Below are 18,224 nucleotides of genomic sequence, written 5' to 3' on the forward strand. Positions count from 1 at the left end.
GCCTTTGTGTCCTGCAACCCGAAAGTCCTTTTTTTTTCCTCCCCCTTTGCCGCATTATTTGGCCAAGTTGGGAGATGTGTGTTCGTGTGTTATTTCTCGTTTCTTATTTGCCTTTGCCATTTATTTGCTGTGGTTTCATTTTCCCTTCTCATGCCCTATTGCCCTTTGTCTGTCTGGCTTTGTTGTTGTTGACAGTTTTTGAAGATAATTTGTAAACGGATATTAGAAAATAAGCTGATTGAGCCTGACCGAATGAGTTTGTGCTGTTTCCTGGCCAGAAGTAAATAGATGGAGACGTACGTGTGTGCCTCGTATTGATTTATTAGTTTGCGCCTTAAGCTATTTGCCGATGCCTGCTGATGTGACAATGTTTGCCTATCTGGCGGCCACTTGATTTATATGACAAACGCCCTTTCAGAGTGCTCTGCCTAATGCCTACAAATGAGCCATAATCAAGGTTGTTTTTGTGTATATTTTTGGGTCCGAAATTGCTAACAGCCCCGGTAAAATGATGAAGCCCCTCGGCCAGGCCTGTTGAATTGAAATGAAATGTGACATTTTCATAGCAGCTTGTCTTAAATTGGTTTGTAATTTAATATGGTTTGATTAAATTTAGCTTCTTGTGCAGCTTAAAGCTTGACAAACGAAAACCACGGCACATTCGGCGGTGGATTAGGAGATCCCTAGGACTGCAACTTGCCATTCCGAGCACGTGCAACAAACACGCACTACGTGAATAAGTGAAATGCATCTGAAGAGCTTTTCTTGCCGGAATCTCTACTCTCACATCCTAATACCCCTTCATATAAACACGTGCCAGCTATTTAAAAACTGGCGACAGCAGTGTTATTCCGTCGCTGCTCCATTTGCGGGTTCATAAAGATGGTTGTGTTCAGTGCCGCGTAACCAAAATATGGCAACAACTTTATTGCAGCGAACGTAATGGCATGTACCATCATCATACGCAGCCAGGCCAAGCCCAACAAAACCAAACCAAACCAAACCAATTCACCATCACGCGTACCGTTTTGTAGCCTGTTTGTAAACAACTCATCTGCTGTAGCTGCGCCACATAACGTATACGCCATGCGTGCCCAATTTTCGGTCGTGGCAGGTAATGCACATTATCAGGTTTGTAGTTTGCACCTAACCGCCAAAGTGAGCTGTGGCCTGGTGGCCAACACAGTTTTGGCAGATGCCTATTTCAAAATAAGAGCATAAAAGGCCAAAAAGCCGATAGGGATGAATTCAGTCAAAAGTTTAGAACGCAGTAAAGATGATATATCCGATTTTATAAAGTTTATAAATTCTACATCACCGAGCAATTTCGATCAAGCATTCGGCATAGCCTTACTTTTTAAGCACATATTCATAATTATAATCGACATAGGGTATATATTTATTATGTGTATTAAATAATAATAATATACATGTGAGAAATATACATACAAACATACAAAACAGATACTCTTTAAAGTACCTATTTTTGGAACCTGTCGAAAAAGAATAAAGGCAGGCAGCACTGATGAAAATCTTAATCTGCCATATTTGCTTGCCAGCTAGGCAGCCTTCATTTACAAACTTATTTAAAATACAGCCCGTTGACAGGACCAAAATGGATGTCAAACCTTTTTCGGCGGCTTAACAGAGGCCACGTGAAAGCCATAATTTTGAAAATGCAAAATTTAATCAGAAGGGTGTATAATTTTCTCTGTGCGTGTGGCCAAGAAACCAACTTGTCATTTCGGAGAATTCCTCGATGGTTTTCAGAAAGCCAACGTTATGAATATTTTGCTTTTAACCCTCAAGCTAAAATACATGAAATTGCTAGGTTTTAGCCTTTACTATGGTCTCTGTTGAAGTCTGTATGTTACACATGCAAATCCATAATCAAGCGCATATTCAGTTTCTGCAGCTGACTCACAAAGGCTGGCTTATTGCCTGATATTTGAGATTTCCGCTTCCGTTTGCATCATTATGCTGAGTCCTGAGAATTTGTGGAGTGGAAAGGGAGGGGGAGGAGGACGGTCTGAGCCATATTGCAGCATAAGTCAAGTAAATACAATGCTGGGATTACAATCCACATTGGCAGACGCCCCTTGGCCTCGTTTAATGTTGCAAGTTGGTCGGGACCCGCAGAGTTGTGAGCGCTAAGCGAAACTTAAATGAAATCAAATAAAATTATTGCCCCAGCAGGAGGTCCTTGTTGCCCAGGCCTCTCGTGTCCTTTTCGCAGCGGGCGCTTAATGTGATTTGTGCCCTTGCCATCCGTTTGGCCAAATAATTTATAATAAACTTCATTTTAACTTAATGTGTATGCTTATTGTTTGGCTTGGCTTGGCTTGGCTTCGGCTTTGGCTTTGGCTTTTCCGCCACTGAACCTGCATATTTCATGCAATTAAGAAAAATGAGGCAGCTACACACACCGCATAGCAAATTAAATTAATTAGCAAGTTTCCGCCACGCTCCTCGTTTAGTACTCCCTCATCTTTTTTGTTTTTTTTTTTGTGTGCTTTCTGCTTTTGCCGCAACGTAAACAAATTAATTTTGCCAACTAATGGGAAACTGATAGCAGCACATTATTAACACGAGCCGGACACGGACATGGTCTGGAATGGTGCAACCTGCGTCCGGCTCCGGCGAGAGATGCCCACTTTTGCCCGCAGCTCCTGCTCCTCCTCCTGCTGAACTTTAGTCATTTTTCCGGATGCCTCCACTCCGTAAGCCGCTGAAACAAATGAGCTTTGTTTGACGTGGTCCTGGTGCCGGGCTGCATTCTATTCCGTCTATTCTAACCATTCTTAGTGTGCAGCCGCCACGCGGTCTCAACTAGAATGAACTAACGAACTTTTAACATTTGCACATTAATTTCGCCAGTGCTTTACAGTGGTTAAACGAGTCAAATTAGGTATATAAAATCAGAGAAAAAAGTGTTGATTTTTTTACAGTTTTGGCCTTATTTATTTTTTTAATAAAAATAAACGAAAAACACATCTATAAGTTTAAAATAAATGTTTTATACAAAATACAATGTTACAGGATATTTTCATTCCTAATGCACATATTTCACAGACAGTAAAAAAATATACCTATGTAGACCAAAAACTGGCCTAAATATTAACTATTTTGAAGCAAATTAGAACTCAAATAAATTGTTAAAGAAAAAGGCATTCTAGGGATGTTTTTTTTGACCTAACAGTATTATGAGCAGAAGATAAATTCAACCTGAGGTTGCATTGGGAGTTTTGAGTTTTAAAACCACTTTTATAAAAATAAACTAGTTTAAATATGATCTATTTTTAAGCGAATTAGAACTAAAATAATGATAAAGAATATTTTTTTTGTTTTATGAGCAAAAGGTAAATAAAAGGTAGGAACTAGACTTTTTGGGTTTAAAAATTACTTTGAAAGACAAGAAAAAGGGTATGATAAAACAAATAACTTTTTTTTCTGTGTGCTTTTAGAAAAACTACTCTAGGTAGACAACAGTATTAGCTGGAAATTCAGCACTCTAGCAATGGCTTTATCTTCCGCTCGACCCACAGTGCTTTTCCACCAAATTTATGTTGCAACTAATTGCAGGCAGTTGCCGAGCTTCCGGCAGCGGCAGACAGTTTCCTTTGCTTTTCCATTGAGGTCCTGTCCTCGGTGGTAGCCTCCGAGCGCCAGACCCCCTGACCCCTGGTCCTCTGAATTTTCCCACTGGCTGCGTGTGAAATTTATTGAGCGTGGAAAGTCATCGAACGTTAAGTAGGCATGTGTGAGGGGCGCCAACTTTATAATTGATTGCTTTAATTAAATTTTGAGAGCGATGTCTGCCAGCCCACCTGCCGGCGGAAATAGCTCTGGGACGGAGCACAGCAGTCTTTCGCACCCGTGTGTAATTAAATTTTAAACGCTTACTTAGGCCGAAGTGAACTGCTTGCAATAATTACGGAAGCCATTAGGCACGCTCTCAAATGGGGCGGAAAACTGTTTGAAAAATTTCCACACAGATATGTTCTCGCCGAGGCTGCAGTTGGTTCTACTTTTCTTTGGTCTAACAGCCACTTGGGCGTTTTTGTTTCATGTCGATTGGCCAAAACGGCAGTTGGGATGGTGGCAGAAGCAGTACTACCAATCATCTTGTGAGTTTTTTTCATATTGTTATTTTAAGTGCAAAATAATATAATAAAAAACATATTTCAAAGGAATTTTTAATAAATTAAAAAAAATACATAATTAATCAATTACGATGTCTATCAATCGTAATCATAAATATTTTAATTAAAACTGAATTTTTCATGTACATTAAAATATTTTTTTACAATGCAGAACACAATCCAAATTCTTTTGGATTGATTTTAAATCCTTTTGGGGGCTTTATTCAATGCATTGCTTAAAAGGGAGTGATTGAATTATCAATACAATTAAAAAAATGATGAATTTCGATTTTTTTAAAGTACCTAACCAATTAATTTCTTTTAATTGAAAATGATTTGTTTACTAAATTAATTGAAAGAATAAAATGCACTTTAAACATTTATTTTATAATTTGACCGTTGTTGATTTAACATTAATTAAAAAACATTCATCCAGGGAAGCAGAGGCTGCGATTTACGACTACTCCCAGGCCGGGAGCTACTCCTGAGTGGTATGAGACCCGATTGGTGTATCCCTGCTATTGCTACAAGCCATCTCTCGAGGACTTGGCCACTGCCAGCCCGGTTGAAAAGCGAATAATTGAGCCCAAGGAGGTGTTCTTCCTCAACAAGTAGAGTGTATTGGAATTGTCCATAAAATATTTACTATTAATCACAAGAAATTCAAGAAATATATGATACATTTACACATTGGACTCTCGACCTCAATTCGTTTAATATGCCGTTTTATGACTTCACTAAATCTTAACAAATCCAGGGCTTTAAGTCATTGCCGAATCTGGTGATTATTCCCTGACGCTTTTAAGACAAGTAGCAGATAAACTTCATGCAGCCGTCTGTCCTATCCAACCAGTCAAAAGCAATTTCAGTTGGTCGAAAAACAAAAGCCACGTAATCCTGGCCACTCCCCACCGACACTTATTCAACCACTAAGTGAAAATAGTTTGCTCGCCAAAATATGCTTTTGCCTCCGCAATCTGCTGTCTGCTGTCTGTTTTGCTGTTCTCTGCTGCCAGCCATTGATAATTGCGAATTATGGATGAAGTAGAGTGGAAATTCAGACGGCAACGTTGACTGACTGACACGCCCCCTTTTCCCAAGCCCACGCCCACGATGGCGTTTTGTCATAAATATCAAAGGGGTTTTCATTTAGCAGTTGCCATTAGGTTGATGGTTTTGTCGTATCATAAGCGCATATTTTTATAACTCTGGGAAGCTTTAATATTTCCTTTGGTAAAGTCGTTATTTATTAATAATGAATTTCCTGAAAATATATTTGCAAGCTCTGAGCTTAGCAAAAGCTTGAAACTCTAACACAATAATTCTTGCAAATAGTTGTCTTGCAGAGTCATTGGTTGTCTTGCTTATGTGAAAAACCGAAAGGGATCTAACAACTGGCATTAAATTTATTGCTCTGAAGCAAAATCAACGAAATTCTCATCAAACTACATAACTGGTTCATTGATTTCTTTTTGCGCTTTCTGTTAACTTGGCAGCAACATTCAATTGAAAAACTTCCAAAGAGCAGGGAGTCATAAAAACTATTCGGAGAAAGAAGGAAAAAACGAAAATTATTTAAAATAAAAAACTCGGAAAGATTTAAAAAAAATACGGTAGAAAGATAGCACGTTATAAAGTTTCATAAGATGTTGTGGGTTTCTTTTTTAAAGGACTCCTTTTTTTTTGGCCCGGTGCGTGAGCGGAATTTGGTAGCAGCCGATGTTGGGTGAAAGGCACTAAAACTTAAACTCAGTTGGTGGCACATTGCACGTGCCACGCTAGAGCGAAACCCGACAATACTGGCCAAGAGCAGCCCTTCAGCTATTCAATTACGTTTCCCGTTCCTAGACAAAAGCCAAAAACTGGCACTCGCTTTCCAAGCTTTTCTCGCTTTTCCACATGTCCTTCTATTCCTGGCAGTAGCGGATGCTGGCTGAGAAAACTGCTCTGCTGGCACTTAGCGCACCATTGCAGTTTTCTTTCAAATTTCCCATGCTGCGAATTATTTATAAAATGCTCATCTGGTGGCATCCGTCATGTGCATGTTCTAGTGCAGGCGCTTTTGTAGCCCATGCACAGAAAGAATTTAATCAGTAATCATGATCGATCAAAGAAATGAATATATGAGCTATAATTATGTTAAAAAAATCATAAATGTCAGCTCGAAGTGTCCTTCAAAGTATTGAATTGTTTGGAATGATTTTTTTAACCCCTCCGTAAGACGTTGTTTAAAAGTCTTCATTATATTTATTTTTCAACATTCACAAACGTCAGTCTTTATCTTTATTTGAAATGTTTTTTTTTGGGTTTAAAAAAAGACACGCAAGACATTATTTCAAAGTCTTCATTATATGTCAGCCGAAATGTCCTTTAAACGTATCTATGTATAAGTATGGGGTTCTTTTATTTTTTTAAAGCTTTGTAAGACATTATTTGAAAGTGTTTAACTTTCAATAAAAATATTTATATAATATGTAGGTATAAATAGCAAAGTAGAAACATATTTATTAAAATTTCACTTTCCTTTTCACTCTTTTATCAGAAAATGTATTTTAAGGCTAACGTGACTCTGAACTAAAAAAGGATTGCCCCATCTAATTAATTTAACATATTCTTTTTTGACTTAAATTTTTATACCCTTGCAGAGGGTATTATAATTTCAGTCAGAAGTTTGCAACGCAGTGAAGGAGACGTTTCCGACCCTATAAAGTATATATATTCTTGATCAGCATCACTAGTAGAGTCGATCTAGCCATGTCCGTCTGTCCGTCCGTCTGTCCGTCTGTCCGTCCGTTTATATGCAAACTAGTCTCTCAGTTTTAAAGCTATTTGCATGAAACTTTCCCAAAAGTTGTCTTTCTATTGCAGGTAGTATATAAGTCGGAACGAGCCGGATCGGACGACTATAGCATATAGCTCCCATAGGAACAATCGGAAAAATAAATTAATTAAAATTATAACTTTTCTGTTTTTTAATTTTTTGTTTAGTTCTTCGACATATAGCAATGTTTAATTATTTCAGAATTATGGTATAAATTTTATCAAAATCGGATGTCTATAGCATATAGCTCCCATAGAAATAATAAAAATATATAAAATTGAGCTGCAAATCATCATAGTTTCAATGTTTTTTTTTTAGCACATACTCAAGTAAATCATAATTTAAATGTTTTCAAAAGTATTTAATTAATGCAATAGCTGCAAGGGTATATGAACTTCGGCTTGCCGAAGTTTGCTTTCCTTCTTGTTTTATTATTAAAAATGTATTTGTTTTTTTGTCTTTAACTTACTTGAAGTGATAGGTGCCGTTCTCATAGCCAAAGAAGGGCACCGTGTAGGTCAGCATCCAAATGTTGCCACCGCCGCAATCGTAATACGGTTTTGACCATCTGCCGTCCTCATATTTCACAGCCAGTGTGTCGTCCTCGATTCGCTCCTCCGTGCGGTTCGAGTAGAGATGAAAGGCTGCAACAGAAGGGTTTCAAAGCGTTATCCATTATGCAAACTGTAATTAGAGAACCCAGAAATCGATAAACCGTTCACGGCACTCGGCAGTCGGCAGCAATGCAACTCAGCGAGCTGTGCAGTGCACCCCAAGGGGTACACAGTGAGAATTCGAATGGGGGTTTCTAAAAACTTTAAAAATATACTACTTTTCTTCAGTTTATGGGTTAGGGAATATGTGGGAAAAACGTCGATTACAATGGTTAACCAAATGAACCAAGGAATACACATTTAGAAATCCCAGGAGGCTTTCTTTAAGATTCAAAAACACATTTTTTTCCTTACTTTTTAAAGAGTTTTGCAGTTATCTTATAGGTAAGGTAGACTTCGTTTAAAATGGTTAAATGAATGCATATTTGAACGAAATTTTAAAGTATATATTTATAAACTTTGTTGATATGTATTTAGTAGTGCCACTTTCAGAGTGTTTCACCTTGATAATTGGCATTGCCTAAGCCAAACCTGCGACTAATGACTTTATAAGTGCAAACTCTCGGCCTTGGATGACTCGGGAATTCCCTGATAAATAAACCAAAAATGGAAAGACATTAAAAACAAATCAGGGTCTGCAAGATGGCCATATAAAAACCTTTTTCTGGAGCAGCCCTGCTATAGAAGTACTAAGTCCAAGCAAGTGAGATGAAGAAGCCGCTCTTTGAACGCCTGCAAGCGGCTCCTGTTGACCAACCGGCCAGTTCTGTGGATGCCAGCGATTACTATTATCGCATAACATTTTTATTGGGCCTAAAGCCGCCCAAAGAGGGTTTGGCCAGATGGATCTACTTTTTGTGGAGCGCGACCGTGATGTGGCTGGGTATTGTGTACCTGCCGCTGGGACTAACCCTCACCTATGTGCTGCACTTCGATAGGTTCACGCCGACCGAGTTTCTCAGCTCCTTGCAGGTGGACATCAACTGCATTGGCAACGTGGTCAAGAGCTTGGTGACATTTTCCCAGATGTGGCGACTCCGCAGGATGAACGAACTGATTGCCCCCTTGGATGCGAGATGTGACACCCCGTCGCAGCGTCAGATACTCCATAATGTGGTGGCTCGGGTGAACCTCATAGTGTTTATCTTCGTATCAATGTACCTGGGTTTCGGTTTCCTAAACGTCTTCACCTCGGTGTTGGTGGGCAAGACACCTTGGCAGCTGTACAACCCGTTTTTGGAATGGCAAAACGGTTATTGGCAACTGTGGATTGCCTCGATCCTGGAGTACTTTGTCGTCAGCATTGCAACGATGCAGGAACTGATATCCGATGCCTATCCCATTGTCTTCGTCTCCTTGTTCAGGGGCCATCTGGCTGTGCTCAAGAATCGAATTGAGAATCTGCGACAGGATCCGGAGCTCAGTGAGGAGGAGAACTACAGGCAGTTGGTGGCCTGCATCCAGGATCATCGCACCATTGTTGAGTAAATGGCTCACTCCAAAGAAATTATTACACTATTAAGAGAACATTTTTTTTTTTAGAAGTGCCCAAGTCATTCGACCCATTTTATCGGTCACCATATTTGCCCAATTCATGCTGGTTGGCATCGATCTGGGTTTGGCCGCCATCAGCATTCTATACTTTCCGAGCACCATCTGGACGATCATGGCGAATGTTTCATTTATCCTGGCCGTTTGCTTGGAGTCCTTTCCGTGCTGCATGCTCTGCGAACATCTGATCGACGATTGCGCCCATGTCAGCGACGCACTTTTCCACTCGAACTGGATAAGTGCAGAGAAGCGGTACAAGTCAACGGTTATTTACTTTCTGCACAGGGTCCAGCAACCCATTGAGTTTACAGCCGGCTCCATTTTTCCCATTTCGGTGCAAAGCAACATTGCCGTGGCCAAGTTTGCCTTCACCATCATCACAATCGTCAATCAAATGAATCTGGGCGAGAAGTTCTTCAATAACAGGGCAAACGCCAAACCAGACCTTTAAAGTGCAATGCAAAGTTAAGTTTCGAAACAAATATTTGCCTCTCAACACTTGCTTTCTGTAGTATCCAGCAGTAAACTTGGCATCGTAAACAAGCATCGTAGGGCCATTTGAATCCACTCAGAAACAAAATCAAGTATTTTATGCTTATATTTAGCCAAACAAGAGATCCATTTCGAAGTTTTAAACATAACTCAAATACTGTTATTCAGTAAGATAGTCGTTGTTGTGTAAAATTGTTTCTTAATTACTTTATTTTAGCTTGCTAAAAAGCTAATTTGATTTATAAATGTTTCTTTTATAAAATTTGCCATTCTTTATTATTACTTACGAAAAACAATTTTGTAATTCACATAGCATCGCACTATATAGCATATTTAAATGTTGGTCAAAATAACATAGATAGTTTCTGGTATTTAACACCATAGCTTAATTTTTTAGATAATTTCACAGTAGTTTCACAGTTTGCTCTTTGATCTTTTATTGGTTTTAAATAAATTTGCAAATTAAGACCTACACTATTAAACAATTGTTTAAATGCGGTAATTTTAAAGGATTCCTCAACCTCCTGTTAAAAACTAAATTCAACCGAAAATCCTTGATTGACTTATTCACAAATGCCCCCAGCAATTAACTATTAACCTGGCTAACCTGCTCGCGCCTCAATAATAAATCCCCTTTGGCAGTTTAACACCTGACTGCTGGTGGTGGTCGGCTCTAATTACAGGCCACAAAACGATGGGGCGTGGTTTGGCCAGGGAATCGAGCACCTGTTCAATTATCGGGGCGTGGGTGATGGTATAAAATGCGCGAGTGAGAAGTGAACTGGTCAGTAAACATGGTGCTGTTCGAGCTGATTAACCCGGCCCCATTGACCGAAAAAGTGCAATCCCGCCAGGGAAACATATACCTGTACAGGGCCATGTGGCTGATTGGTTGGATTCCGCCGAAGGAGGGTGTGCTGCGATACGTGTACCTCTTCTGGACCTGTGTGCCCTTCGCCTTTGGGGTATTTTATCTGCCCGTTGGCTTCATCATCAGCTATGTGCAGGAGTTCAAGAACTTCACGCCCGGCGAGTTCCTCACCTCGCTGCAGGTGTGCATCAATGTTTATGGCGCCTCGGTAAAGTCAACTATTACCTATCTGTTCCTCTGGCGACTGCGAAAAACGGAGATGCTATTGGACGCGTTGGACAAGAGACTCGATGGCGACAGCGATCATCAGAAAATACACAATATGGTGGCACGCTGCAACTATGCATTCCTGATCTACAGCTTCATATACTGCGGTTATGCGGGCTCCACTTTTCTGTCCTATGCGCTAAGTGGTCGTCCTCCGTGGTCGGTCTACAATCCATTCGTGGATTGGCGCGATGGCCTGGGCAGCCTGTGGATTCAGGCCATCGTTGAGTACATTACCATGTCCTTTGCCGTGCTGCAGGATCAGCTGTCCGATACATACCCTCTGATGTTCACCATTCAGTTTCGGGCGCACATGGACATACTGAAGGATCATGTGCGAAATCTGCGAATGGATCCCGAGCGAAGTGAGGCCGACAATTATCAGGATTTGGTGAATTGTGTCATGGACCACAAGATGATCTTGAGGTGGTTACACTATGATCGCTATTTAGAAAATTCTAAGAGCCTTACTTGCCTCCAGATGCTGTGACATGATTCGGCCCATGATATCGCGCACCATCTTCGTGCAGTTTGCGCTGATTGGATCCGTTTTGGGTCTGACTCTGGTCAATGTGTTCTTCTTCTCGAACTTCTGGAAGGGCGTGGCCTCACTCCTGTTCGTCATCACCATTCTGCTGCAGACGTTTCCCTTCTGCTACACCTGCAATCTGCTAATCGACGACGCCCAGGAACTGGCCAACACGATTTTCCAATCAAACTGGGTGGACGCAGAGCCGCGTTACAGGGCCACTTTGGTTCACTTTATGCACCATGTCCAACAGCCCATTATTTTCATAGCAGGAGGCATATTTCCCATCTCCATGAACAGCAACATAAGCGTGAGTTACGCTTTTTTCAACCCCCCTCCCCTTTTTGAACCATTTTCATATTTGACCCTATTTAGGTGGCCAAGTTCGCCTTCAGCATCATTACAATAGTGCGACAAATGAATCTGGCCGAGCAGTTCCAGTAAAATTAGCTCACAAAAATGATTTCAAATTATCCAGCACACAGCATATAGCACTCCCAAAAAGAAGCCTCCCAGCTATTCTTTATAGCCGTGATTTGCATAAAATGTGTATATGTTGTGGCTTATCTGGTAAGATTTTGGCTGATTTAGTTGGTAAATGGTAATGGCCATGGCAAAGGATGTGAAAGTCAGACTGAATTTGCAAATTGCGTTAGCAGACGGAAATTACACCAGCCAGACGATTCGACGAGTGTAACAACAAGCAGTCTGAGCAAATGGGCTCAAAGCTGGCAAAATACTTCACTGGAGGAGGAGCACTGGAGCAACCACAGGAAGTACATATAACCGTTTACATATTGTATGCGATTTTTATTTAAATTTTATGTTAAACACGTGACTTGTAACCAGCAAAAAGGCGGAGTAGGAATATAGTATAATAATATAAAACGGATCGCCCAGACTGTGGCAAAGGCAAATATTATGACATATTTTTGCGGTTTACTTGCCGCACACGCGTCATCATATCGCCCCCACATACGATATGTTCCACGATGGAGTCCATAAACATGTAAAGTGGTTAGAAGGAGGCAAGATAGATGGACCCTGATATATATTTGCAAATAGTAAATGAAACCAACAATAGAAAAGCAGAGAAGCTAAAGCAAGTCCACCTATACTTTGCGCTTTTTCAAGTTTTCCCCTGACAATAGAAAACTTAGTTAAGTGGACAAAAATTCATGTTTATATGACAATTTATTCTTCTATCTATGGAAATAAACAAGTTAGAGAGAGAACAATATTTACACAATTATAACTTTTAATATCACATCTAATCAACTATCCTTTCGAAATGTAAAATCAAGCTAAATATGGCAAGGGTCAAGGTTGAAATATTGAAAATCTATAAATTACATCTGGCCACGGGTTTCAAAATGTTATGCCCTATTAGACATTTCAATTTGAATTCATTAGCTTCATTTTCAAATCCCATTGAGCAATTATGCTAAATTAGTGTTGAGTGCACTTAAATCGAAATCGTCATTTTCTGAACATTCCAACCAATACAGTGAATTCAATGAAACTGAAAAAGCTATTAAAAGCGCTCAATTCGTATTGATGGCGCAAATCGGTGTGGCGACCGGGTCTAGCCGATGGCAAAAAATATTATTAATTATGCAATGAAAAAGTAATTATATCCGGCAGCTAATAAAAAGAAGCGACACTTACTTTGTGCACCGCAAACGTAAAATCAAATTAATTACACATGGGTTGTGGTGTGAAATAGGTTCCACAGCTGCAATGTCCTTGGAAAGAATATGGGAATGTTTTACACACAAATAAAAACTTGTCTTAGAAAGTCAACAGTCTGTTGTTTACCAACTTCACTTATTTAAACTAAACTTACAGTTTGTTTGGGTGTACTGTCACATTACAGCAAGTAACGAGTCACTTAGAAAGTTTATGCGGTAAAAGTTTCAGCTGGAAAACTTTAAAGGCGGCTGCAACTATGCAAATATGCATAAATCGAATGGCAGCCATCCGGTCGCAGTTTCATCACCCCATAAATCATGGTTCGCGAGAGCTTAAAGGAGTTTTCCCGCTTGATAAATGACCCTGTGTCAAACAAGAACTCGGCCAGAACGGAACCACTTTCGTTTATTGTTAGAGGCAACAAATATAATTTGGCAAGTTCGCTTTTTTCTGGCCGTTATTTTCAATTTCCAAACAAACGAATGAGGAACGGACTTCTATCTATGGCAAATAGTTGGCTGCCAGCATGCAATCAGCTCTTGGCCGGGCCAAAATGCTATTAGCATGCATGGGCCAGGCAAACCGCCCCCGCCCCCGCCCCAACCCCGACCACGACCCCACCCCCTTATTCACCCACAATACGCTGCTGAATGTTTGTTTTCGATTCCATTTGTTTTCCCTCAGCCACATAGGGACATATCGGGTGTGCGAGTGTCGCAGTCAAAGTCACAGGGAACAATCGAACACGGCGTATACGTAATATGCATACGAATTGCATACACACATTTTTCAACGGCATCTCATGCAATTTAGCCCATGCAATTTGCATGCCCCACAGCCTGTGGCCGAGTTGGGATTTTGAGGGTCCGGATACGGGCCAAGGAGTGAAAGGAGTGAAAGGAGTAAAAGCGTCCACACAAGAGAAATTATTTACCAAGTTAACTCGCATTGTTTTAATAGGAGATAGCGTCTAGCTCCATTATACAATCTGGCTTTTAAAACGATTTGAGTTAAAGGACTTTTAAATTAAATGTATACTTCTTAAGTGGCTATTTAAAATACTTTTAGCTAAAATTTATTTTTTTTGTAACAGAAACAATTTTTTTTTGTTTTAAGTTGGCTTGATTTCGGTTTTAAAAAAGGTTTCGAAAACGAAAAGCTCGCAAAAATAAACAAATGGTAATATGTTCAGTAATGGCTTAAGTTTTTAAGTCTTTTGCTTTTGTTTAAAGTTTTTTTACAAAACCAAAAAACTGCAAAAAGTAAATTTCGAGCTTAGAACTAATGTTTTGTAAGCTCTTTTGTGCAGTGCGCATGCCAGGCAAATACCTAAAAGCCTATGTACTGGTGCAACCACGGCATTTAGTATTAGTTGTAGGCAACAAACAAATAATTTGCATGCCACCGTTGCACACGCGAGCCGGAAAAGGGGAAAACAGGAAAATGGGGAAACGAGGGAAAATGGGGGCTTGGGTGCCGGATCGTGGGGAATGATGCAACGTGGCGTAACCGTAACCTTTAATTTGCGAATTATTTTGAAATGTTGCGGCATGGGCGTGTCAAGTGCATTTGTTCCCGCCGGCGGCCTGGTCTCATCGAAGTTATGCAAACGGTCGGTCAAGTGTGAGCCGAGGATAGGCAAACCTCATTAAAATTCATTTGACGCAACATGCCATCACTTTGGCATTTGTATTAAAGATTTAAGGCACCAGGCAGGGAACAAAGTGGAAAGCCCTGACAGCTGATTAGGAAATCCCGGACTGTGACGAGCCGTCGTGCATTAAATTAGCTTACACGCATCACTGTCAAATACGCCGGACACTCATGCAGAAGGTCGTGGGAATGGCTTAGGAGCTCGCCGGAGCAGACGGAATCCGGCTAATTACGAACGGAACTGGTAAATTGGCAAGAACCCAGGACCAGGACCTGGTAATTTCCATTTAAAGTGGAGTTCTCAAGTTAAAGGCAACGACGATCCCTTTCCGTTTATTTATTATGGCTTAATTGCTGCGCTGTCAGGCGACGTTTTCGGGCATTTGGCCATGATAAAGCTGGGTAAAATATATGCAATTAGGCAGGACCAAACATTCCTGCCTCACTGAATCCGTCTGTCGTCTGGGCGGTGACTAATGAAGTCTCAGATTAATGCTCCCAAATATAAATATTCAATGCCATCCTATATATATATGTATATATATATGTATATGAGGGGGCCTGCGCTATCGGGGTGCCATAAATAAGGGGGTGGCCACCGCCATCCAGGCTGCAAATAAATCAGGGACATCCCCGAAACAATCCCCATCCGAGATACTTACACTTGAGATACTGCTCGTTGCGGGCTATCACCTTCTCGGCGTTTTTGCGGGCCAGAAAGAACCACTCGGAGGTGTTGCCCAGATAGTGGTACTCCATGGCCAGATCCTTGGCAAAGACCGCTCCCAAGTTCGGCGGCGGCAGGCGGTAGGCGAACGGACAGAAGAGGCCCGGCTGCGCGGGATGCTCGTTCCAATCGAAGCAATTTCCGGCCGCGAATATATCATCGTCGAACTCCACCATCGAGAGCACGGAGGCGTGCAGCAGGTTGACATCCTCCTGCACCGAGCGGCCCGTGGTCTTGAAGATTCTGTTGGAGACAACAAGCAAGGCATACATCGGATATTAGTTGCAGGGCAGCGCAAAAAATTGAATTTATGGCGCCGGCCGGGCCAGGAAATTGCATTTCAAATGCATGAGAAGGGGAGGTATTTCAATAACGAATCCCTTATACTCTATCCTCACCAAAAATATACCTCTATTTTGCATTTAAATTTTTAAACTGTTACATAGAAAACTCAAATTTGTTTCAATTTTTTTGGTTCAGTTATTTATGAAAAAAATAAATTCATACTTTAAAGCCTAATTTATACATAGTTTTAACAATTACCAAAATCTTTGCAATGTAAATCCAAATATTTATATATATATATTCACTTAGAATTAAATATTTTTATTTTTAAGTGTGGAAAAATTTAATTTTAAATTAAAAAAAATTTAATCCACATTTTTCCCAATTGTGGGAAATTACAATTTCACGTTTTAAGTTTATTTTAAGTAAGTTAATATTTAGAAAAATTTTTTAATTTTACAATGGGGTTTTTTATGGGTGTGTAAATAAAAGTTTTTATTATTGACAATTTATTTCTTAGACTCTTAAAATGAATTTAATTGTGGATTGATATTAACCGAGCATCAAATTAATGAAATAAAAATGTACGAAATCTTTTGAAAATAATTTGTACTCTTTAAAATCCAAGCCTTTAAATATATTTATTCAAAATTTGTATTTTTCATTCAAATCTGAATTATCTCAATAATCTTTCCCTAAATGTGTTGAATTTTGAATTGGTTTCAATCAAGCATTTAATAATTGAGGGGACGTTAACCGAATTATGATAAAATTATGAAGGCACGTAGCTCTGCTTAACCCAAAAAGACGCACAACTCTTTCGGGTGGCAGGGCATGAATAACATAATAAGTTTTGTTGCAAGTCAAGCAGAGCACCGAAAGTGGTTCAGGGGACCAGGCTCGGGAACCCATCCCCCCCCGAATTGGCTTCCTTTCATTTTTGTTGGGCTGTCATTTTTATTTTTATAACCCAGGCTGGGACTGAGAGTCTTGCGGGCAGTAAAAGTGGGCGTTGGGTGTTTGGCGTTGGGGTGCTGGCTGTTACAAGTGCATACTTATAGGCGCGGCGCATTCAAGTCGCCTCAAACTGTGCTCAAGTGCGCTCGTGGCTTTCTATTGTCTGCGGCCCCAGCGAACGATGCCGGCATATCCTGCCCCCGAAAAAAAACCCACTTGCTTCCTCTTAAACGAGTAAACGAGAAAATTACATTGAAGACTTGTGCTCAGAGTGAGTCCAAAGTGCCACCTCTTTCCTGTCTGCGTAATATTAATTAAATTGTTGCCTTACGAGGCAGCAGGGGTAAAGATGAAAAAAAGGGAGCTCTCAGAACAAAAAAAAAATAAACAGTCATAGCATCGAGACTTCAATTCCATTTTCCAATACATTAGCCAGGAGCAACACAACAGAAGCTGCTTTTAGGCACAGACTCTGGATCTTGCGACTCTCTCATGTGACGCGCACGCTAATTGGGCGTGGCTCATTAATTCGCTGGCGGGCCTCATTTGTAAATGTCAAAGACATTTTGTCAGCACCCCTACTAACACCTACTGCCAACCCACCAACCTACCAACCCACTGTCAACCGCCACCCAATCCGCCGACGCCCATCCAAATCCATGCGAGTGTCCAAGGCCGTGTCGGGGCTCAAAAGTCGCCTAATGATGATGACGGCGCCGACATTGTTCGCTGGCGATAATGCTGACTTAGCTGGGAGCTCGACATGGAGTTGACAGCTTTTTTCCACCAGCCTCTCATTATTTATGGCTCACACAAAATTTTTTTGAACATGGCCAATGATAAGTGCAAATACTTCGCCTTTACATTGCATTTGACTTCAGCATAGAATATAAACTAAGCTTTTCTTTTCTGTCTCTATTAATGCATCTCATAATTCCTTTACTTTAGCATTTCTCAAAATCAGAAATAACTCTTTATCGGTTGGAATTTCTAAAATAAATCGCCAATGTATCGTAAATTTGCCTAATCATTACAATTAAACAAAATTGATTGATATTCAAATACAGGTCAATAAAAACCAATACAATAAAATAGTAAAACTTCTAGAAATATTATTTTCGTATATCTTTTAGTTATACTTTTGTTTTTAACTTTTTGTTATAAAAATAAAGTTGATAATTGAACCTGCTGAAAGAAAGTTTTTATTTTTAAAGGTGCGTTATATGATATTGAAGAATGGGAACATTCTCTTTACATTACATTTATATTTTTACTTTTAATTTTTACAAAACTGTATTTATTTTTTTTACTAAATCGGTTTTTGTTAGATGTAAACATTTTCTACTGTGCAATCTAGCAAGTCCTCGTTCCCCAATTAACATTCTCCGCAGACAACTTGAACTGTTGGCTTGCTTAAACAGAACAGTTTGGGACGCATACAGTTGCAGTCTTGCCTGTTTTCCGGCTTTTCCAAACACCGCCCACTGGCCGCCCCCCGAGACGGGGTCCTAAAGTGTGCTAAAAACTCTCTTCAGCACTTGAGTGCTGGGAAAGAGGTGAAAACAAGCGCAAAACAAGCTTCGGGTGCCGGTACCCAGGACGAAAGAGTGAGAGATCCAGGAG

The 18,224-nt window shown here is 40.2% G+C and overlaps 4 protein-coding genes across 7 annotated transcripts in view; 3 read left to right on the forward strand and 1 right to left on the reverse strand.

Annotated features, from left to right (window-relative positions):
- LOC128254681 (uncharacterized) overlaps positions 1 to 18,224 on the reverse strand; it is a 54,553-nt gene that overhangs the window by 13,909 nt on the left and 22,420 nt on the right. For all 3 annotated transcript variants that reach the window (XM_052983897.1, XM_052983898.1, XM_052983900.1), the window contains 2 exons: positions 15,295 to 15,602; positions 7,433 to 7,607 (listed from right to left, as the gene is read on the reverse strand). In XM_052983897.1, the coding sequence (XP_052839857.1) occupies positions 7,433 to 7,607; positions 15,295 to 15,602 (483 nt within the window). The remainder of the gene's footprint in view (positions 1 to 7,432; positions 7,608 to 15,294; positions 15,603 to 18,224) is intronic.
- Positions 3,982 to 4,837, forward strand: LOC128254686 (uncharacterized). Its single transcript, XM_052983906.1, has 2 exons — positions 3,982 to 4,127; positions 4,579 to 4,837. Exons 1-2 carry the CDS (start codon positions 3,998 to 4,000, stop codon positions 4,755 to 4,757), a joined length of 309 nt encoding a protein of 102 aa, XP_052839866.1. The 5' UTR covers positions 3,982 to 3,997; the 3' UTR covers positions 4,758 to 4,837.
- On the forward strand, positions 8,277 to 9,740 carry LOC128254682 (putative odorant receptor 59c). Its single transcript, XM_052983901.1, has 2 exons — positions 8,277 to 9,061; positions 9,120 to 9,740. Exons 1-2 carry the CDS (start codon positions 8,286 to 8,288, stop codon positions 9,577 to 9,579), a joined length of 1,236 nt encoding a protein of 411 aa, XP_052839861.1. The 5' UTR covers positions 8,277 to 8,285; the 3' UTR covers positions 9,580 to 9,740.
- LOC128254683 (odorant receptor 59b) lies at positions 10,141 to 13,004 on the forward strand. Of its 2 annotated transcripts, XM_052983903.1 has the most exons (3): positions 10,141 to 11,184; positions 11,240 to 11,597; positions 11,663 to 13,004. In XM_052983903.1, exons 1-3 carry the CDS (start codon positions 10,415 to 10,417, stop codon positions 11,729 to 11,731), a joined length of 1,197 nt encoding a protein of 398 aa, XP_052839863.1. In that variant the 5' UTR covers positions 10,141 to 10,414; the 3' UTR covers positions 11,732 to 13,004. The 2 variants fall into 2 exon arrangements, with proteins under 2 accessions (XP_052839863.1, XP_052839862.1); XM_052983902.1 differs by having other exon boundaries at positions 11,240 to 13,004.

Source organism: Drosophila gunungcola, assembly GCF_025200985.1.
Source record: "Drosophila gunungcola strain Sukarami chromosome 2R unlocalized genomic scaffold, Dgunungcola_SK_2 000006F, whole genome shotgun sequence".
Lineage (NCBI taxonomy): Eukaryota > Metazoa > Arthropoda > Insecta > Diptera > Drosophilidae > Drosophila > Drosophila gunungcola.

Coding starts and splice junctions, on each gene's coding strand:
- LOC128254686 (XM_052983906.1), top strand. CDS start 3,998: ATGTTCTCGCCGAGGCTGCAGTTGGTTCTACTTTTCTTTGGTCTAACA. Junction 4,128..4,578: donor GCAGTACTACCAATCATCTT/GTGAGTTTTTTT, acceptor ACATTCATCCAG/GGAAGCAGAGGCTGCGATTT.
- LOC128254682 (XM_052983901.1), top strand. CDS start 8,286: ATGAAGAAGCCGCTCTTTGAACGCCTGCAAGCGGCTCCTGTTGACCAA. Junction 9,062..9,119: donor GATCATCGCACCATTGTTGA/GTAAATGGCTCA, acceptor TTTTTTTTTTAG/AAGTGCCCAAGTCATTCGAC.
- LOC128254683 (XM_052983902.1), top strand. CDS start 10,415: ATGGTGCTGTTCGAGCTGATTAACCCGGCCCCATTGACCGAAAAAGTG. Junction 11,185..11,239: donor GACCACAAGATGATCTTGAG/GTGGTTACACTA, acceptor ACTTGCCTCCAG/ATGCTGTGACATGATTCGGC.